At 49.6% G+C, this 24,019-nt stretch overlaps 1 protein-coding gene across 26 annotated transcripts in view; it reads left to right on the forward strand.

Moving 5' to 3' along the window:
* The window catches only part of LOC149126897 (uncharacterized), a 267,581-nt gene that overhangs the window by 168,292 nt on the left and 75,270 nt on the right, over positions 1-24,019 (forward strand). For 8 of the 26 annotated variants that reach the window (XM_089330576.1, XM_089330573.1, XM_089330574.1 and 5 more), the window contains 3 exons: positions 11,448-11,521; positions 18,841-19,073; positions 20,673-21,051. The exons of 2 other annotated variants lie outside the window; for them this stretch is intronic. In XM_089330576.1, the coding sequence (XP_089186702.1) occupies positions 11,448-11,521; positions 18,841-19,073; positions 20,673-20,735 (370 nt within the window). In that variant the 3' untranslated portion in view covers positions 20,736-21,051. Of the gene's footprint in view, positions 1-11,447; positions 11,522-18,840; positions 19,074-20,672; positions 21,052-24,019 lie in introns of those variants that run through there. 16 more of the 26 variants (XR_016232261.1, XR_016232265.1, XR_016232268.1 and 13 more) reach the window with 12 other exon arrangements.

Below are 24,019 nucleotides of genomic sequence, written 5' to 3' on the forward strand. Positions count from 1 at the left end.
TTCAAAGAGCTGATGCAAAATGGAATTAAAAGAGAAGTGTATTTTGGCACAAAGATTTTTGAAATCCCTGCATATGAGATAGTCTTCAAAAACTTCATGAAAAATGCATATTATGGGAAAGCTATACATTGATTTAAAAAATTTCCCAAATAAACTTTTATCTTTTCGTTAAATTTTCCCACAACATTTTTCAATCTTTCAGCAAAGTTTTAAAGGGCTAGAAGCCCTCACATAATCTTTACTAAAACTTTTGTTTTAACATTTGCTTTACCTTTTGTGCTTTCGCTTTTTCTCCATACATACATACATACATGCATGCACAGGCACACGCAAGTTTAGGCACATTCCTTTTCCCTGGACTGTTTGAGGACAAGTGAGTTACATACATCATGGCTCCTTATTCCTAAGCACTTCATGGCCATTGCCTAAGAATAGGGAGGTCTCTGGAGACATTTATCAACTTCAGTCACTTGAACATTGACAAAACACTTTATCTCCTCTACTGTGTGTGTTCCAGTTTCGTCAGTTGACCAGATAACGGCTGCTAGAGCATCCTCCCTTCAGTGCAGGCTGCCTCTTGGTCGGGTAGCACGTGTGACATTCCTGGCACTCTGGCACCCTGTTGAATCCGGGGCATTTCTATGCAGGCTTTTCTTGCACTGTAGGACGTTAACATTTGGAAGTATACAGGCCCAGCATCCCAGCTGCTCTGAACAAAGTGTTTCTCAGGTGGGGCTTCTCCGAGGTTTCCTTGTGATACATTCAGGGAATGTTTCACTCTCCTGGTGTTCCCGTTGTCCCACGTTTGGCCAACGGGAGCTCCTTCAGGTGACTCTGTGTGCCCCTGACATGCTCTCACCATCTCTCAGCACTCTCCTGCTTTCTAGGTCATCTTGCCACTACACTGCCCCATTCCTGGAATTAACCATTTCTGTTAGGAGTCTTAGTTCCCCTCAGTAGGGAATGGTGTCAGAAATCAAGATCTGAGGACAGTAACCCCCACCCCCATATCCTTGGAGGATGTTTTTTTTTTTTTTTTTTTTTTTTTTTTTTTTTTTTTTTTGACAGGCAGAGTGGACAGTGAGAGGGAGAGACAGAGAGAAAGGTCTTCCTTTGCCATTGGTTCACCCTCCAATGGACGCCACAGCCGGCGCACCGCGCTGATCCGATGGCAGGAGCCAGGTGCTTCTCCTGGTCTCCCATGGGGTGCAGGGCCCAAGCACTTGGGTCATCCTCCACTGCACTCCCTGGCCACAGCAGAGAGCTGGCCTGGAAGAGGGGCAACCGGGACAGAATCCAGCGCCCCGACCGGGACTAGAACCTGGTGTGCCGGCGCCACAAGGCGGAGGATTAGCCTAGTGAGCCGCGGCGCCGGCCAGGATGTTCTAAGACCCTCAGTGAATGTCTGAAACTGTGCATAGGATAGAATCCTCTATGCGCAGTAGACCTGGTAACCAAGACAGCTACTGAGTGAGTAGCAAGAGGGTACTATATACAGCAAGACACGCCAGTCAAAGTGAGTTTCACATCCCAGGTGGGATGGAGTCGGATGGCAAGAGTCTTAATCACTGCTCAGAATGAGCACTTTTAAAACCTATGGATTGTTTGTTTCTAAAATTTTCCATGTACATTTTCGGTCTATGGTTGACCTCAGGTAACTGGAACCCAGAGAAGTAATACAGAAGATAAGGGGAACTCTGGTGCTTAGTCTACTCACTCATGGTGTCTCCATTTCTTGGTCCTTTCATGGCCAAAGCTAGGAAATGCATGCATGTATGAACACCTATATGTCCACATGCGACAAAGGCACGCACAAATATACCCCATGAGCTCACTTAGTTGGGAATGTGTGAGTACATGCCAGATCCTCTAATTCTAGTCCATGCCCTGTATTTTCTCCTACCTTCTTCCTTCACATATTTGTGTATTCCTTGTTGCATAGTGAGAATCTGTTTGCCACAGACAGGTTGCACATTAGCTCAGTTCTTCAGACCTAGGACAGCCAGGGTTTCTTTGCCTCCCAGTGCACAATGTAAGAAGTTAACTTATTAAAAATGGTCAGCATCTGCTTACAAACTTCTTACCCTCACCTCTCTCACTGCAAAGATGAGCTTATGGAGTTAGATACTCTGCTCATACGTTTCTTGGATTTTCTTTCTTTCAAGTTATTTAAAAAGTCCCTCCCCTCCTCTCCCCTCCCTCCCTTCCCCTCCTCTCCCCTCCCTCCCTTCCCTCCCCTCCCTCCCCTCCTCTCCCCTCCCTCCCTCCCTCCCCTCCCCTCCCCTCCCTCCACTGCCCTCCCCTCTCCTCCCTTCCCCTCCTCTCCCCTCCGCTCCCTTCCCTCCTCTCCCCTCGCCTCCCTTCTCCTCCCTTCCCCTCCCTCACCTCCTCTCCCCTCCCTCCACTGCCCTCCCCTCGCCTCCGTTCCCCTCCCTCCCCTCCCCTCCTCTCCTCTCCCTCCTCTCCCCTCCCCTCCTCTCCCTCCACTGCCCTCCCCTCTCCTCCCTTCCCCTCCCTCCCCTCCCCTCCCTTCCCTCCTCTCCCCTCCACTCCCTTCCTTCCTCTCCCCTTGCCTCCCTCCCCTTCCCCTCCCCTCCTCTCCCCTCCCTTCCCCTCCCCTCCCTCCCTCCACTGCCTTCCCCTCTCCCTTCCCCTTCCTCCCCTCCCCTCCCTTCCCTCCCCTCCTCTCCCCTCCTCTCCCTTCCCCTCCCCTCCTCTCCTCTCCCTCCTCTCCCCTCCCCTCCCCTCCCTCCACTGCCCTCCCCTCTCCTCCCTTCCCCTCCCTCCCCTCTCCTCCCTTCCCCTCCCTCCCCTCCCCTCCCTTCCCTCCTCTCCCCTCTGCTCCCTTCCTTCCTCTCCCCTTGTCTCCCTTCCCTTCCCCTCCCCTCCTCTCCCCTCCCTCCCCTCCCTTCCCTCCCCTCACTGCCCTCCCTTCCCTTCCCTCCTCTCCCCTCCCCTCCCTCCCCTCCCTCCACTGCCCTCCCCTCTCCTCCCTTCCCCTCCCTCCCCTCCCCTCCCTTCCCTCCTCTCCCCTCCACTCCCTTCCTTCCTCTCCCCTTGCCTCCCTTCCCTTCCCCTCCCCTCCCTCCCCTCCCTTCCCTCCTCTCCCCTCCTCTCCATCCCCTCCCCTCCTCTCCCCTCCCTTCCCCTCCCCTCCCTCCCTCCACTGCCTTCCCCTCTCCCTTCCCCTTCCTCCCCTCCCTTCCCTCCTCTCCCCTCCCCTCCCTTCTCCTCCCTTCCCTCCTCTCCCCTCCCCTCCCCCCTCCCCTCCCTTCCCCTCCCCTCCTTTCCCCTCCCTTCCCTCCTTTCCCCTCCCCTAACTGCCCTCCCCTCCCTTCCCTCCTCTCCCCTCCTTTCCATCCCCTCCCCTCCTCTCCCCTCCCTTCCCCTCCCCTCCCTCCACTGCCTTCCCCTCTCCCTTCCTCTTCCTCCCCTCCCCTCCTCTCCTCCCCTCCCTTCTCCTCCCTTCCCTCCTCTCCCCTCCCCTCCCCCCTCCTCTCCCCTCCCTCCCCTCCCTCCCCTCACTGCCCTCCCCTCCCTTCCCTCCTTTCCCCTCCCCTAACTGCCCTCCCCTCCCTTCCCTCCTCTCCCCTCCTCTCCATCCCCTCCCCTCCTCTCCTCTCCCTTCCCCCCCTCCCTCCCCTCCCTCCACTGCCTTCCCCTCTCCCTTCCCCTTCCTCCCTTCTCCTCCCTTCCCTCCTCTCCCCTCCCCTCCCCCCTCCCCTCCCTTCCCCTCCCCTCCTCTCCCCTCCCTCCACTGCCCTCCCCTCTCCTCCCTTCCCCTCCCTCCCCTCCCCTCTCTTCCCCTCCCTCCCCTCCCCTCACTGCCCTCCCCTCCCTTCCCTCCTCTTCCCTCCTCTTCCCTCCCCTCCCATCCCCTCCCTTCCCTCCTCTCCTCTCCCCTTCTCTCCCCTCCTCTCCCCTCCCTCCCCTCCCTCCCCTCCCTTCCCCTCCCTCTTCTCCCCTCACTGCCCTCCCCTCCCGTCCCCTTCCCCTTTCTGTCTGTTACCTCTTTAACTCTTTCTCTCTTTCTTCTCTTCTCCTTTCATGATATAATAATCATTTGAAATACAGTTGTCTTCATTCTATTTTTTTTTGGGGGGGGGGGGCGTTCTAGATTTTTTCCCTATCCTGATTCTTGATGATTTTATTTAGTTTTTGAAAATGAAGACCTTTAACATATTTTCCAAAGTCAAAGCAGGGGCAGGTGGCTGGTTCAGTGCTTAAAGTCACCACAGGGACACCTGCATCCCTAACCTGAGTGCCTTGGCTTGAGTCCTTGCACCCTTCCTGATTCCAGCTCCTTGCTAAGGCACACCTGGGAGGTGGCAGATGATGGCTCAAGTCCTTGTATCACTGCCACCTATGTGGCAGACTCTGGCTTTGGACTGACCCAGCCCTGGGTGTTGGGGTCATTTGGGGAATGAACCAGAGGATAGAAGATCCTCTCTCTCTCTCTCTCTCTGTGTCTGTGTGTGTGCGTGTGTCTGTGTCTATTTGCCTTTCAAATAAAATTGAAAATAAGTAAATAAAAATGTAAAAGTTAGAGCAGAGCAGATTTGCTCACACAGCACCATTTCTTACCACGACTCCCGTCTTTCCCCCACCCGCCATGGTGGCTCACCTGATTTTATTGGTTTTGAATGTCCTTCTGTTTTTTCTTATTTTGTAAAATTGGCTGATAAAGTGTTTTCTTATTGCCCCTCTCCATGCCAGAAGATCGCAGCCTACACCTGCCCTTTACTAGAATGCCTGAGACTGACGTCTGAGCTCGCGTTCCTTCCCGGATCAGATGTGTGCACTCAGTGAAGGAAGACACATCCCTCTGGGCTCAGTTTCACCTTCTGTGAAATGGGAGCCCTTTGAAAGTCGTGTTTTCCTGATCTCAGGTGGCAAATCAAGTTGGCAGGGACCTAAACTGAGTTTTCCTCTTCTTATCCCTTATCAGTTTAGGCAAATGTGTTCAGGGGAAAGACCAAGCCTCATGTGGACGCTTTGGAGAAGGTGGAGTTGAGCCAGGCCTGAGGTCAGTCTTTCTGCAGCTCAGTGAGCATTTCCTATGCTATCCATGTCTAGACACTCTGCTCAGCCTGGTCCCCTTTGCCAATTCAAGGTTCTCTCCAGAGCGTCTGTCTCAGGGAGCCTCTGCTCTGCCCAGAGTGTGCCTTTAGTTAGTTTGCAATAGGGTCTCAAACACCTTGGTGGCAGTGTTTGGTCGTGGAATCTGGGGCCCACACGCTACCCACCACAGCCATACAAGTCTGCAGCTTCCCTGGCACCCAACTCTGGCATGATCTTCCCCCTTCCAAGAGGCTTAGGGGCTGCAGAAGCCCCCTGAAGGTAACTCACAACTGAGAAATGCAAAGCCTCAAAGGGAGTATATGGTGTAAGGGAATCACCTTTTGCAAGGCTCTGAAACATGTTATTTTCCTAAAACACGACAGCTGGTACCTTAGACTTCCTCACAGTCTAATTATCTGCTTGCTGACTTCTTAGCTCAGCTTCACACAGATGCCCTGTCCTGATGAATATTTGTGAGTTTTCCTCTGCCTGTAGTTTCCAGGAAGAAAGGAGCATGGCTTTGCTGCTCAGAAGTCACAGCCTCCTTGGCATCTCCAAGGCTGATTCTACCCGCTGTGTGGTCAGCATCTTCCTGGTCTTATTATCTAGAGCTGATATCAAGGCTATCAAAGTCAGACCTGGACACAAAGAGCTAGAGTCTCCTGGATCCACCCTAAATATAAAGACGCCAGCCAAGCTTTCATTCATGTCCTATTAACTATAATGGCAGGACTGTGAGTTGTCACATAAGTGCCCATCGCACACCAGGTCACGTGGTTGCCCCATCCCCATGCACCCTGTGCTGCCCTTCTTCCTCCCTTCCCTGCACTGCAGGGGAAAATGGACGGCAGCTTGGGTGCATCTCAGTCTCTGCACCTCTGTTCTCAGTGTCTTTGCTGTTTTCCAAAGGCCAACACCTTCCCTCTGTTCCTGACATGCACACCACGCCTCTTCCTGTTGCCAGCATCCCTCTTTTCCTAGGTTCTCCCAACCGGAGAGACGCAGAACTCATGACAAGCACAAGGTGGACCAGAAGGTTCCAGTCTCTCTGTGGCTGAGGAGTAATGGCTCACATCGCCTTGTCTTTTATCGTAACAGCAAAGCTCAGAGGTGGAACTGCAGCCATCATGCTGGGTGTGAGGCTCGGGGAGGACACAGCTCTGGGGATGGACCAAGGCAGAGAGTGGAGAGCAGCGGCCATGAACTTGACTGGGCTCGGAGCTCTGTGTGAGCGATGTGACCACAGGCACTGGACTTCATGTTTGCCCTCGGTTTTCTCATTTGCAAAATGGGATAAAAAATGGTAACTAGCTCTTAGGTGGTTGTGAAATTAAATAATTTAAATATGAATTATTTAGAACAATATGTGGCACAAGGTAAGCATGAGCTGGATAAAAAATGGCTTAGTCCTCACTTTCATCACTTCTGTCTCTCAGGCATCTCTCCTCGGTCACCCCTGAGCCTGCTCTGTAAAACCCCAGTAAAGTGTGTCTGCTGGGAGTTCATGAGAGCAGGCAGGAGGGCTCTGGTCCATTCGGTGCTTACAGCATGCTCCTTTCTCTTGTAGATGCCAGGGTGAGTGAGGAGTCCCAGCACAGAGACTCCAGCCACATTAAGTATTTCCAGAGGTCCATTCCTGACTTTGCATCTGCAAGGCATGATTCCCTCCCCTTTGGCAGCAACGGATGATAAAGTTGGGCACATGAGGCATGGGCTATGAAGATGAAGAGTGAGGCAAGGCAGCAAAAACTCCCTAGGACGTGGGGGCACCAAGACGGTTAAGTTCTGGATGTTCAGGGTGACAGCATGGTGTTGTTGGCAATCAGTCAGCAGCAGGCAACAATATAAACATGATAGATCAATGTACAGTGGCAAGGGACATGGTTTGGATACCGGCAGGCATCTTGTGGGGTGGTGCAATGAAAGTCATAGTTTGTGCTTAGGGAAGGGAGCCTGGAAGAATGCATCAGTTTGCATGCACAGAGTTGGATTCCCACTATGCAAGGCCTACTGAATGGATCACCCCAGCTCAGGAAGAGGTGTGGCTAACAAAGCCCAACAGAGGCAGTGGTATGTCAACCTGGGAGCTAGCACAGGGAGAAGGGTAGTTGATGGGGCTGGTGGGGTGTTGTCTCCCTGGGATGGTTGTCAACTTTACAGAGAAAGCACTCCATGTTATTCATGAAGTTCAGAATGCCAAGTTAGGCTCTGAGATATTGAGTGCTCAAGTTGAAAAGATTTTAAAGTAATTACAAGGATTATTTCCCTGTTTGTGTGAATTCATCTAGTTACTGAAAGAGCTGACCATGATGGTGCATCTTTTGATCAAATATTGCATTTCTGCTAACGTCATTGAGGAAGTTCACCCATACACTTTTAAGTTGCTGCCTGGAATGTAGTACAAGCAACAAGCCCACAAACCATGATGAATTTCCAAACTCAATTGGACAAAGATTTTTTTTTAAGCTCAACATTTAGATAGGAAACATTGATGTTTATCTGGAGGAACAGAATAACCTAGAAGTCAAAAGAAGGAGGAGAAGGAGGAGGAGGAGGGGAGGAGGGGAGGAGGGGAGGGGCAGGGATTGAGAAACCCCTGTGTGCTGGGAGTCTCGTGTCTGTAAGTGGGAAAATGTCTTACAAGAGTGAAGTAGGCTGACTCAACGACAAGTTCCTAGGAGAACGAATCCTTCAGTGGCATGGTGTGTGGCCACACAAAGGCTGCTTGGTGGCTCCATGGCTTAGAGGGATTTGTTTTTCTTTTTTCATTTTTGGTGTGATGCCTCTGTGGTCTACTCAAGAAGTCATTGCTTGGTTTGGGATCAGCTTAAATAAGCTGTCTCCTTTCCTCTCTGCGTAGTTTCTGGGTCTATCCAGGAAGTGTCAGACTCATGAATGGAACCTTCTCGACAAGAGCAGAGTAAGCCTTCATTGAGGACGTAAGACCTTTTTATACCAGAGGTCCTCAACTCGAGCAATTTGCCCCCTGCAGGACTTTAGCCATGTCTGGAACATTTTGAGCAGGAGAAGATGTTACTCTGTAGTATGGGTGTCCAGTGGAAGAGGCTGGGGAGCTTCTTCATCCCCTCCAAAGCACAGTGAAACCCCTCAACCACCCCCATTAGATGAGATTGGGCATGTTCAGGGTGGTATGGCCGTAGACTGCCCACCCCCATTAAAGAATTATCTGGTCCCAAATGTCAACCATGCCAGGGCGGAGAAGTCCTGCTTTATTCTGACATGGTACAGATTTAATTAGAAAAGCCATTCAGCAAATAGGAGTTATTTTTAAAAGTAAATTTGTCCAAACTATAGTGCTTTCTGTGTCTCAAGCCCAGGTGTAGACATGGACGTTACACGTACAACAGAGAAGGGGAGAAGGTTCCAGCCTGCAAGACCTGCAAATCACCTGCTAACCAGTAAAGTTTTGTGAGTGCAAGAGATGGTAGGAGAGAAAGCAAAGAATGGCAAAGACATCTTTATTTTATTTCAGAATAAAAAAAAAAATACTTGGAAGTTAGGAAACTAGTTCAAACAATACATGTTGATTTGTGCCATTTTTCAGACTTGAGCTGGATTGAAAAAGATGGATTCTTTTCTAGTTAGATCCTGTGGTGGGTTTCATTTATATGTGTGTGTGTGTGTGTGTGTGTGTACTGGCTTTTCAACATGAAAAATGTATCTGCCACTTGGCAGCCCTGGTGTAAGCCAGGGTTGACGGGAGGCTCCGGTCTTCCCAACAGTCTGAGCGCTGCTCCTGTTGCTTGTAGCAATTAGGACTTGTTGTGTGGAAAGACTAGAGTGTTGACTGAACCAATTAAAAGATCAATTAGTGCAGAGCAAGTGCTTAGAGAAGTAGTTTTCTATGACACGGAGCAGGTTCCCCATCAGTGCGAGTAGAGTGAGCTGCAAGTGGAGCCAACACTGAGGAGCGTGTAGTCTTTGTTCTCTGCCTTTTTCCTTCTCAAATGCCCTGCACATTGCCAAACATTTGGCAGACTGGCCCATAGTCTCAACAACAAAGATGGCTTTTCTTACAGTTAAGACTTACATTTGTAATAATTAAATGGCCATAATTAAGTAAACAGTTAAAATAGATCTCAGTAAATGTGTACCATGTTGAGTTTCTGAAGTTTTTTTTATTATTTTAAGATTTATTTATTTATTTTTAAAGATTTATTTATTTATTTATTTATTTGAGAGGTAGAGTTACAGATAGTGAGAGGCAGAGACAGAGACAAAGGTCTTCCATCCACTGGTTCACTCCCCAAATGGCTGCAATGGCTGGAGCTGCGCTGATCCAAAGCCAGGAGCCAGGAGCTTCCTCTGGGTCTCCCACATGGGTGCAGGAGCCCAAACACTTGGGCCAACCTCTACTGCTGTCCCAGGCCATAGCAGAGAGCTGGATTGGAAGAGGAGCAGACGGGACTAGAACTCGGTGCCCATATGGGATGTCAGCGCCACAGGCAGAGGATTAGCCTGCGCTACAGCGCCACCCTAAGATTTATTTATTTATTTATTTGAAAGCCAGAGTTACAGATTTCTAAGGTATAACTCTAGGGTAGGTCTTCTCACCAGGTGAGAAGTGAAAGTATGATGCCGTGTGAACTTGTCAGTGTGTCTGGGTTTAGCGGGTGTTTCTGCAGATATTGGGGAACACAGAGGGCTTTGATGAAGCCCAGAGCGTGCTTCCTGTCCTTTCGTGGGTTGCTTTGCAGATGAAGAGGAAAGGCCTGTTGTGTTAGTTAGAGCCAAGTGTGGCCAGGAGCAGATCTTCAAATCTTTCTGCATTTCCTACCACCACCCTTTGAGAGAGGGATAGAAGGAGGAAGAAGTGAGGAGGAGAGGGAGAGGAGAGAGGGAGACTGAGACTGAGAGTGAGAACCAGAGCAGGGAAATCACTGCGTAGGTTATGTCCAGGGTTTGGCTGATCAGCCTCTCTCAGGAATTCCTGTCCTTGGTGAATCCAAGTGGCAAGGGCTGACTCGGAACTTACGTTGTCTGGTCAGAGTTAGGGCACTGGGTCTCCCTTGGGTGGGTTCTCATCTGAGTTCTGTCCCATTTTCTACTTGATTCGGCTCATTCTGGAGACCCCTTCCATATATACAGAAGGCATCTGTGGACCTCTCACTCCCCAGCCACCGAGGGAGACCATTCAGCAGAGAACCCAGGAGGGGAACTGGAAATAAGACTCCTGGATGGACAATTCAGGCCCTTGAATGAGAACATACTCATGCCTTCACCTTCAAGTCCTCTCTGCTCAGCCTCCATGTCCCAGCAGTTTGTTGGCTTGGGATGATTCCAGGGTCCCTCCTCGTGGACCTGAAGACAGAAGGCACTACAAAGCATCTCCTGGGAGCCCGGATACCTTGTCAGTAAAAGATTTACATGAAAAAGTCTTGTTGTAAGGTGGGATTTGATGGGGTGCCAGCATGGGCAACATCATCAGGTGCACCTCTGAGTTCTTACGAATGATAGAGTTCAGTCTGGCTAAGATAAGCTATGTAAGCTCCATTGTGCTGGGAAGGGTGTAGAAATCCTAGGAGGTTCAGATAACCACACTTCCATGCCACACGCACCACACCATGGTATTCTTCTCATGGAAACCTCTGGGCTGCTACTCCTTCTGCCACAGCCGACACAGATCAGGGTCCCTCCTATGGATGCTCCGGGGGAGCTCATGTACTGGTCTCCCATGGGAGCATCCGAGCTGTTAACTTCCCTGGAGAATTTCATATTCAGCTTTGTAAATAAAGGCTCATTGGAAGAGATGGTGGTGGGTGAGGAGTGAGCCCGTGGACCTCTGCAGAGCTACTCCAGGACTTGGAGCAGGAGGGAGGAAGTAGGGGCTGGAGTCTCTGGATGAGACCTGTCAGGTGACAGAACTTGAGTGGAGCTAAGTGTACTTGGATTGTACCCAAGAGGGATACAGACCACGTCCCTGACGGCTGTGACTCCTGTAGGAGGCGCTCTGAGGATAAGACAACATTGCCGCTGACTGTGACTGTAGGGGGCGCTCTAAAGATTGCTATGACGGCCATGGATAGGGGCCTCCTGTTTGAGAATAGTAATAGGCAAGGCCAAACTGAGAAGCTGGGGCCAGATTCTGAAAGCGTTTGAATTTGAATCCCAGAGGAGCTTTGGCACTGGATCCTGTGTGTGGTGAGGGGCCACTGTGACTGAGGTTTACAACCGAGAGAGGACAGGATGAGATCCAGGTTCTACAAGGAGGTTTGTGGGTCTACTCTGTAGGATTGCTTGAATGGGGATAGGTAGATGCAGGGAAGCCAGAGGGCATAGACCCTGGTGGTGATGGCCCAGTCTAGGGTAGCAGCACACACACACACACAGGCTGGACAGCGGAGTTTTTTGTTTGTTTTTTAAAGGAACCACGTGGGGAAGGGAGCACAAGCCCAAGTCCAAGTGCCAGAACTGTCCGCTTGCTGGTGGCGTGAGCTTGGTAAGTCAGGCTTCTGGCACTGCCGACCTTTCTTTGGCATCTGCAAGGTAGAGATGGTTCTCCTTCGGCACTTCTCTGTGCTGGTAACCCGGGAGATCTACTAATGAGTGTTTACAGGCAGCACCGCACAGCCTCCGTGATGGCTGTTAGGAGAGGAAGAATCAGCATGATTTGGCAGCTGATAAGGACAGAAGAAAGGAGCTCTTGGCTTCCTACCCAGAGCGGTCGGAAAGCCAGTGAGCTCAGGATGGGGAGGAAGCAGCTCGGAAGATCTAGGGGTGAGGGTGGGGCAGGGCAGGTAAATAGTCTGGACTTGAATGTGGCTTGGGCAGCCCCTGAGGACAGACCTGCAGAGTCAGGAGAGAAGCACCAGCGGGGAGGAAACCAGAGCTCAATTTCTGCTGTTGGCTGTTCCAGACAAAAGTGAGAAAGGGTTATAAGTAGTTAATCTCCCACGAGTTCACTTTTTGGTTTGCCTGTTTGAGGTATACTTTCCATTTAAATTCCACCTTAGCTATCAGTCACATTTTAAGGACACTTGTTGATTGAATACATGCAGAGGGGGACCAAGCATCCAGATCTGCCCGCTGGAGGGGTGCCCAGGAAGGGGCGACACTGGGGAACCCCAGGGCAGGCCAGGAGAAGATAGAGGTCGCCCCGCACGTGGGCAGATCAGGGGGAGGCGAGATGGTGACTCCGAGCTAGCCAAACACGACCAAACAGGCCTGGGGCGGCTCATGTTGGGGTGGGAAACGTGGCTTACTCATCCTGTTAGTTAGCACCAGGAATTCTGGAGAGTTATGGGGTCTTGCTGTGCTTGGGAAAGAACCGGAAACCTCTTTCCAGGAAAGCAACAGTGCTGGCATGGTCAGACCCTCAAACAAGGCAGGGGACATCTGATCATGTTAGGAAAGTAAAATGATGGGCAGATGATGAAAGTCTGTGACTAGTAAGTGTCCATAGCCTCCTTGAAGCATTGCAGTTTTTTTATAAAGTCCTCATAAATATTGGGGTTTTTTTTGTTTGTTTTTTGCTGTGTACAAGGAGTCTTCAAACGTTTGTGAGAAATATGTATTCTGAAAAAACCTATGCATAGATTTCAATTGTTTTTTGTATCAAAGTGAATTTATCTATATGGCCGGCGCCGCGGCTCACTAGGCTAATCCTCCGCCTAGCGACGCCAGCACACCGGGTTCTAGTCCCGGTCGGGGCGCCGGATTCTGTCCTGGTTGCCCCTCTTCCAGGCCAGCTCTCTGCTGTGGCCCGGGAGTGCAGTGGAGGATGGCCCAAGTGCTTGGGCCCTGCACCCCATGGGAGACCAGGGGAAGCACCTGGCTCCTGGCTTTGGATCAGCGCGGGCGCGGACCACAGTGCGCTGGCCGCGGCGGCCATTGGAGGGTGAACCAACAGCAAAGGAAGACCTTTCTCTCTGTCTCTCTCACTGTCCACTCTGCCTGTCAAAAAAAAAAAAAGTGAATTTATCTTGTAATTCCACTTCCTTGAAATCTTTGAAGTATCAGGTTCAAGTCAGAACCATCTTTTTGATTGTCAACAAATGCAGGCAAATGGATGCTGGTGGCCCTTTCAGGTGGGGGCTATGGAAGGGCAGGCCCCCAAACTGCTATGCCCCTGCGTCCAGCGTGGTGAGGTTAGGCCTCCTGCCACCACACACTGCCCTGCCTCACTCTCCACTCTCACTGATGACCCAGAACTCAATGAGCCCCACGAGCAGAGGGAGCCAACAGTCACAAGGGAAACCAGCAGCTGACCTGGTGATCTCATTGCTTTCCGAAGGCACACTCTTCGAGAGAGCTCCCAGATCAAATCCTGTTCCCCCAGAATTCCTGTCTTCAACAACCCCTAGTGCCTCCAAATGTGACTGCATTTGGAAATGGGGCCATTGCGGATGTGATTAGTCACGATGAAGTCACTAGGGTGGGTCCCTAAGTGAACTCGGCTGATGTCGTTATTGAAATCGGGAAAGATTGGCCGGCGCCGCAGCTCACTAGGCTAATCCTCCGCCTAGCAGCGCCGGCACACCAGGTTCTAGTCTTGGTCGGGGTGCCAGATTCTGTCCCGGTTGCCCCTCTTCCAGGCCAGCTCTCTGCTGTGGCCAGGGAGTGCAGTGGAGGATGGCCCAAGTGCTTGGGCCCTGCACCCCATGGGAGACCAGGAGAAGTACCTGGCTCCTGCCATCGGATCAGCGCAGTGCGCCGGCCGCGACGGCCATTGGAGGGTGAACCAACGGCAAAGGAAGACCTTTCTCTCTGTCTCTCTCTCTCACTGTCCACTCTGCCTGTCAAAAAAAAAAAATCGGGAAAGATCGACAAGGGTACACATGCGCAGAGAATGCCTCACGTAGATGAAGACAGGGCTTGGGGTGACGCTTTTATGGGCGGAGGAATGTCAGAAGTCGTTAGCAACCATGAGGGCCTGGGAGAGGGGCCTGGAACAGGTCTCCTTCGCTGCCGCAGAAGGAGCAGCGCGCTGATGCCTTCGTCTTGGACCGCCAGCCTCCAGAGCTCTGTTGTTCAAGGCGTTCCATGTGGGTGCTCCTTCATCGCAGACCTAAGGAGACTAAGATGCAAATGGAGTTTCCTGTGTGCATTTTCCTATCTTACAATGCCGGAGAGGAATCCTATAGGGCCTGGCAGTTAGAGCACCCATGTCCTATAGCAGAGTGCCTGGGCTCCAGCCCCAGGTCCAGCCTCCTGCTCATGCAGACTCTGGGAGGCAGCAGTGAAAGCCGGGGGAGTTGGGTTCCTGCCTCATACCTGGGAGACCTGGCTTGTGTTCCCGCCTCCCGTCTTTGGTCCCAGTCTAGTCCTGGCCATGTTGAGCATCTGGGGGAGTGAACCAACAGATGGCAGCTCTTTGTCTCTGTGTGTTCCTGTTTCTTGTTCTCTGCCTTCAAGTGAGCAGATAAAATGAAACAAAAATAAAAAGAATGCCACTCTACCACTCTGTATGTACCCATAGGTAACTCAGAAAGAAGCAATGATCTGAGAGATTCCCAAACTAGCAGAAAATCCCCTGAGAAACCAGGAGAACGCGGAAATGTTTCCATGCATTTGGGGAAGAGCTGTGTTAGACGAATCACGAGTGACAACTCCCTGCCTGTTTACAAGTCGGATTTCTCCACCCTCCAGCAACATCATTTATGAAACCAAATATGAGTTGAAAGTCTCAGATGGCTTCCAATAAAACTGCTCACAGATCCTTTTGATCTCCCGGCGGCTCTGAGGACAGATAGTGCTTCATGCCTTCTGGAAAATGCTTTGTTCTTCTGGCCCCACTTAAGGAGGCAGTAGCAAAGCATCTGATACGTCAGGCTTTCCTCTTTGTAGGGCAAAGTCCATCCAGGTCCTTATCACACGAAACTGCACAGGGATGTAATCTCTCCGAAGACGTAAATAATTCCCCGTAATACACTTGGAAATACTTTGATCTTGCTGTGTATTTCTCCAGCAAAAGGCCACGGCAAACCTCACTTTGCTTGTTTAAAGGGTAGATGAATGAAGTTTTGGTAACAATATAGAGCATTAAAACTGTTTCAAATATAAGCTACTAAAAGGACAAGGAATTTTAGCAGTTCCTAAACATTTCCCCTTTATGTGCCAGACTGCCGCCTCCCTTTCTAATGCCTGCACAGTGCATTATTTTTTTATGCGTTTCACTGTCTCCTGTTTTATTAACTCTTTTTGGACTTGAAGAGATTCTTTAAAATCTGTTCCTCCCTCGAAAATTAAGATATTCCAGTGTTAGGCATTAGCGTTCCCGGGGTACTGGTTCCGATCCTCTGTCTACACCACTCCCAGTAGGAGTCAGGCTGAGTAGGGATTGGGGGGAAGGGATTCTGGAAAGGAAAGCAGTCCTGAGGAAGGTCCCAGATTCCGGGAAAAAGAGCAGGGCTCCTTTGATGTGAGGGGCGCCCCTGGAGCATCTAATAAGAGGGAGGGGCTCCTTAAGGTTTGCTTTTTTGGAAAAAACTACTCTCGAAGCAGCTTAGAGAACGGGTCAGTGACCGTGGCGTTGGGGTAAGGGACTAGAATCGGAGAGACTTGTCCCAGAAGCCACGGAAGCAGTAAAATCCTGGTGGCTCCGTGAGTGGGCAGGTGATAGATGAAGACGGCGTTTGGCCGTCTAGTGGTGCGTGGGCGTTACTTCACTGCTTGAAACACAGGGAATATTAGTTCCTCGGCACATCTCTTTAAAATGCAGTGGCTCATGCTGTTTAATAAGTAACAAAAAACAAGAGTCCTCATTGAATCCCAGGTGTTTTCATCCCAGCTAAGTTAGTATCTCTCTTTTTTCCAAAGAAATTATTTATTTATATGAAAGGCCTAATTACCGAAAGAGGGAGAGAGATAGAGAGATAGAGAGAGATAGAGAGAGAGACAGAGAGACAGAAAATAAGAGTTCCTTCTGCTGGTTCACTCCCCAAATGGTTGCAGTGGCCTGGGCTGGGCTAGGCCAAAGTCAGGAGCCTGGAACTCCATTTGAGTCTCCCACGTGGGTGGCGACCACCCAAGCACTTGGACCATCTTTCATTGCCTTCCCAAGCGCATTAGCAGGGAGCTGGATCAGAAGTGGAGCAGCCAGGATTCAGACCACTGCTCATATGGGATTCTGGCATTGCAGTTGGCAGCTTATCCTGCTAAACCACGGTGCTGGCCCCGTTAGTCTCACTCTGATTCTTGTTTTAAAATGAAGAAATTCCAGCTCAAGAATCCTGGTGGAAATAAACTCTTGGTCATTCAGAGAATTCCCCGAGTAAGCCTCACCGGTCACCTAAGTTGCTATATGAAAATAGTTCAAGGAGTTCATGGAAAATGAAATTCAAAGGTAAGTTTATTTTGGTGCTAAAAACTAGCCTGATTTAATTATCACAATGACCACACTTTGCTCTGCTAATATATACAATTAAAATAATTTAAAAAATAGGCATCTTAAAACTCATGCATAGATATTCTTTTTATAATATTCATTTTCCATGAACCCTTTGAAAAATCCCTTGCGTTTCCTCTCTTCTGTGTGTCCATGTGTCCCCAGGGTGTGTGCAAAGAGCAAAAGATTTACTCAGTCTGGGTTTCCCTGTGTCCAGGTGGGGTCAGCAGGCCTTGGTTCAGTAGCCAATGGCCCTTGCATTATGAATGCCAGATGATGAAGCAGAGGGGAGTAGTTTGTTGTCTCCTCCAGGGAGCCCTATCATGCTGCACGCGGGGAACCTGACCTTGGCCAGAGGCCTGAGACAAGTCCAGGTGATGTCACCCGAAATTCACCGAGACCATGCCTTCTGCAAAGTCCAGGGGCCAGGTGAAGCTTGCCTTCAGGTGTGACGGGACCTGTTTCACAGCGCAGGCCAATAGGTGGCAGAGCAATCTCTCCTATGCTGCGGCATGAGAATGTTTGGAGAAAGCATTAGCAAGTGTGCAGCGTGGCCAGCTTCCAGGAGTCCGACACCTTAACACTGTAATAACCACGCAACTGGGAAGTTTTGCACATGTGTGCGTTTGGATGTGTGAATGCTCAGTGTTGTATGAAATGTTTCTGATGAGCTAAGATTTCACACTCTACCACAATTAGCCAAAATGCTGATTGGCATGGTTTATTGACCTTAATTTTATCTTCTCTTAGCTAGAAAGCTTGTTATCATTTTATAGGATACTGCCTCTTTTTGGGGCAGGTACAGACAAAAAGGAGCATAATGCCTGCTTGATGATATTTAATGATAATCTTTCTCCATAGATTTGAAAGCAGAATGAGTGGGTCAGGTCAGTCTCTGAGTGCTGGAAACCAGGCCCCTAATCACGGTCCTTGGCACTCTGATCCCTGCTATCTGAGAGCTGGTTGAAAACTTAGAATTTGGCTCCAATTGTATGCACGTTGCTGATTACTTACCCATTCAGAGCTGGCTTAGGAGCAGCCAAGTGGGAAGATTCAGAACCAATCACAGGCTTCCTGGTGGCTGTCACATACCGAGAAGGATCACATCTCTGAGATAGAGTTTTCTAGGATCAGGACAACCCGGCGCACCCCTCGGAGCACCCATCGGAGAGGTTCCCTCCAAATCCCACCCCTCACTTATTCCCTTCTTGTCAGGCTGGGGCTGGGGGCCGAGGTGTTACCCGGGGGTGCATCATTTCAGAGGGCTTAAGCAGCCTGCTAGAATGAAGGTAAATGATATTTTAATGCAATTTTTTTTAAAAAAAATCAAAATTAAATCAGAAAAAATTCAGGATGAGTAAAGTAGCAGAGCCTAAATCGCGACAGGATCAGTAAGGGAGCTTGAGACAGAAGGAAAAACCAGGGATACTGGTCCAGTATTTTTTTTATAATTTTTGTTCCAGTATTCATCATGCCTTTTGATTTTCATTTAGTTATTTTTTTTTTAAAAAAGAAAAGATAGTCCACTAAAGCACTATTTGTCTTGTTTCTGCATTTTTTGCAGCGGGGAGAGGGGGTACCTTCTTAAATTTTGTGCCCAAGGCTAGTGCCCCACTGCCCTCATGCTAATCCTGGCATTGCTTATCAGCAGTGTGTATGCTTTTAAGATGTCCAGAGGCCCTTGGGGCAGCAAGGATGGTGGTCCTAGGTCCTGTTTCCCTCTTTGTCACCTAAATGATAAACACTGAATTGCAAAGGAAGTGTACAATGTCCAGAAAACTGCTGATGTTTCCCATGGCAACTTCAATGTAAAAAAAAAAAAAAGTGTATCGACATGTCCTATTCTCAAATGCTTTCTCCTGTTTCTTCCCTGTTTTTGCTTTTCGCTGCCTTGCCGGTGGGCCCGCACACGCCTGGCCTGTGCAGCGTGTCCTGGCTCTGTCCCTGGCTCAGATGCTTCTGAAAGCGTGGCTGTCTCCAAGGGGTTCAAAGCTCCAGCGACCGCCTGCACCAGTGCTTCTTTAACTAGGTCCCTAATGGAAGAAATCGCTAGGAGTGGCGGGCAGCCCATTCACAGAACCACCCCCCACCCCCACCCCCACACATCTAAATAACAGCCAGGCTGAATCCAAACCTCCATGCAGCTTGCTCTGAGTCATGGCTGAGCTCCGCAAGGGGCAGCCTGGCCTCCCGCCCCCCCCCCCTTTTTTTTTTGCCTTTCTAGTTGGATCCCTGGAAGTGGCTCTGGGCCCTAGGGCGCCCGTCCTTCCCCGGGGGGATTTCGTCTCCTCTCGCAGGGCTCTAGACTGTCTTCACTCTTCCCTGTGGAATTTGCTTTGAACTCTGTAGCAGGAAGCACTTTGTGGGGAAGGCAGATTCACTTCTTTTGAAGAGCAAAGTGAGAGTATTCCTTCCTCTGTCTCTCTCCCCAGCCCTCGCAGGTCTGGGCATTCCAACTCCAGCGCACCTGACACTTGAGAGTGGGCAAAATGTAAGTGAGAATTCCAGCAGTTCTGACAAACGGTGCTCTCGCAGAACTCACGCAGGGCCACATCCTAGCCGCTGCTCCCTGCCAGCTCCAGAGCTGGTAGAATCCACAGTCCAGCTTCTCCTTAGAAACACGGGCCGAGAAAGGAAACGGCAGGAATGCGTCCCAACTGGAGAGGTGCGGGTTTGGGCCCACTTGTGCTTTGGGGACTTCCAGGGATGGGCTGTTTGTAGTTCCACTTGGGTGGACAGCAAGTGTGTGTCTTGGTTTCTGGGGGCACAGAGACATAATTGATACTCAGGACAGACATGCTTAAAAAACAGGTTTTATATAGATTTAAGTTGAAGTGCTTTGACGAGAGTTTTCTGCTTAGAATCAGACTTTTTTTTTTTTTTTTTTTTTTTGACAGGCAGAGTGGACAGTGAGAGAGAGAGACAGAGAGAAAGGTCTTCCTTTGCCGTTGGTTCACCCTCCAATGGCCTCCGCAGCCGGCGCGCTGCGGCCGGCGCACCGCACTGATCCGATGGCAGGAGCCAGGAGCCAGGTGCTTTTCCTGGTCTCCCATGGGGTGCAGGGCCCAAGCACCTGGGCCATCCTCCACTGCACTCCCTGGCCACAGCAGAGAGCTGGCCTGGACGAGGGGCAACCGGGACAGAATCCGGCGCCCCGACCGGGACTAGAACCCGGTGTGCCGGCGCCGCTAGGCGGAGGATTAGCCTAGTGAGCCGCGGCGCCGGCCCAGAATCAGACTTTCATTTTTAACATTTTTAATTAATTCACAAAGATTTATAGTAAAGCATTCTAAAGAAAAAGATTTTTCTATGCTTAGAAGCAGGCTTTAGTTATTCAAATATTATCTTGTTGACAAGTATAACAACTCTTTCTCTGCAAATTCCAGATGCAGAAAATGTCATTCTTAATATGTCAGTACCCAATTAGATTTTCTGTTTTTTAAGGAAATCACAGCATGTTTTTACTTTCATGATTATTTGAAAATTTACATTTTGGGAGGTTAAATATCCCCATTTTTAAGGAATTCCAGGACAATCACAGCAAAATAAAATTGCATGCTTAATTTGAGTTATTTTCCTTCTTCCAAACATGTTTAAACTCATGTTAGAAAAAAAAAGTGGATGACTTAGTTCTTAAGGATATAAATGTATATCCTGTCTTTTCCTGAATACACAAGAAAACTGGGTTAAGCCATTTTTTTCTTTAAATTATTCTTGGCAACTGTTGGGGAAAATCTGTTAGCTTGTCAAGATAAATTTTACAAGCAGTATCCCAGGTTATGGAAACCATTGCAAAATAGCTCAGAGATAAAGGGTCCTTGCAGAGCTAGGGTTACAAATGTGTTTATATATATATATTTTATATATATAGATATATATGTACTGTGAGTACTCAAAATATTTGGACTGTTGTGCAAGCGAGAGACAGCTTTCATTATTTTATTTTTTAAGTAACAGATACTACAGCGAAAGAGGATTTTAGATTTTGAAGGGAGCACCTGGCAAGAATGAATGCCCTCCAGTTTTTTTGAGAAGCAACGGTGTGTTCTGTCTAGAATATTTGCTGTGCACCACCGTCTAGTGCGTTGGTTTTGTTTCTTGTTTCTATTGAGTGTTTCAATGAGAACAAGACCTCACACCAACCAAATGAACTGCATTCCACTATTTTGGGACTTCCTATCTCATGTTTGCCGTGAGAACTGGCCTCCTTGGCTTTACGGGAATATACGAATGCATGTGTGTGATTTCTTCCAAATTTCTGTAGATCATCAAGTGCCCTCCGCGGATACTCTTCATGACAGACAGACGTCTGCTTCCCCTCCCCTGAGGCAGAGTGCAGCTTCCGGGCTCCTGGAAAGAAAGGCCGTGGAAAGAAACTGTGGCCCACCCACCGGGGAGTTAATTTTCACTGCATGGTCACTAATGGGAAGCACAGGTCTTGGAGTCAGGGGAGTTCAAGTTAAAACTGACACCCACTGATTAGCTGTGTGACACCAGACAAGTTCTTACCTCCTCTGGGCGGGCTCATTCCTCACCAGCCTCATACAGCTTCCATGAGAAGTGAATGACACAGGGTCTGCAAGTGTTCCACAGTGCACTGCGGATGGCTCATCAATGACGCTGGTTTTTAAAATTTTTTTTTTTTTACTTTTTTATATAAAGAGAATAAATTTCATGTATTTCATATATACAGGTTTTTTTGGTTTGTTTGTTTGTTTTTTTGACAGGCAGAGTGGACAGTGAGAGAGAGAGAGAGAGAAAGGTCTTCCTTTTGCCGTTGGTTCACCCCCCAATGGCCGCCGCGGCCAGCACGCTGCGGCCGGCGCACCGCACTGATCCGAAGGCAGGAGCCAGGTGCTTCCCCTGGTCTCTCATAGGGTGCAGGGCCCAAGCACTTGGGCCATCCTCCACTGCACTCCCGGGCCACAGCAGAGAGCTGGCCTGGAAGAAGGGCAACCGGGACAGAATCCGGCGCCCCGACCGGGACTAGAACCCAGTGTGCCAACGCTGCAGGTGGAGGATTAGCCTAGTGAGCCGCGGCGCCGGCCTCATATATACAGTTTTAAGTGTATAAGGATGCTTCCTTCCCCTCCTCGCTCCTTCCCATCTCCTTTCCTTATTTTTCTTTTTCTAATGACGTATTTTCAGTTTTCTTCATAATCACAAGCTGAACCCTCCATAAATACAGAATTCAACAAGTAGTAAAAAGAAACAGTACTGCTCCCCAGGAGTCTAGAAGGGCCATAAATAATAATGAAAACTCAAATGTCAATTTTGCTCATATACTTTACAGATTTTTTGTGTGTGTGCTCTGTGTATTAGTTACTTACAAATCAGGGAAAACATGATATTTGTTTTTTGCGGAATGGCTTATGTCACTAAGGGTAATGGTCTCCAGTTGCATCCATTTTGTTGCAAAAGACAGGCCACTGGTTTTTCACTGTCCCAGTTGTCACTATTATTTTTTCAATGCCAGGGCCCCGCCCTGAGGCAGGGTGATGTAGCAAATGTGAGAAGAAAGCAAAGGGTACGGTAGTTTGGGCCTGGGTAGCACAGGATGGGACATTATGAAGCTAAGCAAGAACGCCCATCTTGAGTTGCTAGGCCTGGACTGCAGCCCAGGGGAAGAAGAGGCCCGTCTGCGAGAGGCGTCCATGTTCGTTCTTATCAGAACACAGGCCTGTGTGCAGCTGTGTTTCACCGTGCTCCACACGGCTGGGAAACCACGCTGTGAAGTCAGACCCCCGGCATGCTCTCCTGCAAGGGCGTCACTGGGCGGAGCCTCAGGGCTCAGGCCTGAGCATCCCAGCCCGCAAGGCCTGTGTTATCTCTGCTCCCTGGCCCTTCCTCCTGACGTGGTCACCTGCACCTGCCCCAGGTTCCTGACCTTGCGTGGCTTTCCCCTCTCCCGTTCTAGGTTCTCTGCCTCCTGTCTAGGCGCAGCCCTCTATCTGCCTTGCTGGTTTATTTGTCCTATTTACATGTGCTGTGAGCAGCTGTGGGTGGGGCTTAGGCAGAAGGCTGGAAGTTCCTCTGCCTTGCCCTGTGGGTGTGCCCTTCAGACTCTCATCTCTCCAGGGTATGTCATTCTCTTCTCTTCCTATCTTTCAAAGCCCAAGATGATTAATAAGGTTTGGGCCACATTTTTACGCTCACTGACTTGTATTGATTTCTCTCATTCCCCTCCTCTATGAGTCAGCAAGACTCCATATTTATCTAATGGAAGATTTATTTTTGAATATTTTATTTTGAATTGCAGTTTATTTTGAATTAATGAGAACAAATTATTTTAAAAATTGTAACGGTTATATAATGATTGGGGCCGGCACTGTGGTGCAGCGGGTTAACACCCTGGGCTGAAGCTCTGGCATCCCATATGGGTGCCAGTTTGAGACCCGGCTGCTCCATTTCCAATCCAGCTCTCTGCTATGGCCTGGGAAAGCAGTAGAAGATGGCCCAAGTCCTGCGCCCCTGCACCCACATGGGAGACTGGGAAGAAGCTCCTGGCTCCTGGCTTCGGGTCAGTGCAACTCTGGCCATTGCGGCCAACTGGGGAGTAAACCAGCGGATGGAAGACTCACTCTCTCTCTCTCTCTCTCTCTCTCTCTGCCTCTCTGCCTCTCTGCCTCTCTGCCTCTCCTCTCTCTGTGTTAACTCTGACTTTCAAATAAATAAATCTTTAAAAAACATAATGATTGGCTAGGGGTGATGTTTTGGTCCATGTATGTGATGCGTTATGGTCACATGTGAGTGTTTATCATATCCATCACCTCAAACATTGATAATTCCCTCACGATGAGAACATTACAACTGCTCTTCTAGCTTTTCAGAAACAGACGACCATCACGGCCACCCTCTGTCACCGGACTGCAGCAGAACAGGTGGACTTATTTCTACCCTGTGTCCCTCTCTCCCTGTTGTGCAGCTTCTCTCCATCTTTCCTGCCCTCTCCCAGACTCTGGGAACCGCCCATTCTAGAAAGGACTAATTTTGAATAGAGGCTGGCGCTGTGGCTCACTAGGCTAATCCTCCGTCTTGCGATGCTGGCACACCAGGTGCCAGTCCCGGTTGGGGTGCTGGTTCTGTCCCAGTTGCCCCTCTTCCAGGCCAGCTCTCTGCTGTGGCCCGGGAGTGCAATGGAGGATGACCCAGGTCCTTGGGCCCTACACCCCATGGGAGACCAGGATAAGTACCTGGCTCCTGGCTTTGGATCAGCACGGTGCGCCGGCCACAGCACGCTGGCCGCGGCGGCCATTGGAGGGTGAACCAATGGCAAAGGAAGACCTTTCTCTCTGTCTCTCTCTCTCTCACTGTCCACTCTGCCTGTCAAAAAAAATTTTTTTTGAATAGGGTTGAATTTAGGGGTCTCAGAAGAATGTCCTTGGCCAAAACACAAGAAGTAGTGTTCCAAGTTTCTTTATTTATACATCTTTCCTCCCCTTTTAAAAACTTGTGATCAATTAAATACGTGACACACTATTTATAATGTTCAACATTTGTAAGTTCACAGCTCAGTGGCGTTAAATGTATCCACAATATTGTGGGCCCATCACCACTCCCTTCACCCAGAGCATTTTTCATTGTTCCTGTGTTAGGTAGACTAGGTTATAA

This window comes from Oryctolagus cuniculus, chromosome 4 (genome assembly GCF_051225735.1).
Source record: "Oryctolagus cuniculus isolate XC-2025 breed Fujian yellow rabbit chromosome 4, ASM5122573v1, whole genome shotgun sequence".
Taxonomy (NCBI): domain Eukaryota; kingdom Metazoa; phylum Chordata; class Mammalia; order Lagomorpha; family Leporidae; genus Oryctolagus; species Oryctolagus cuniculus.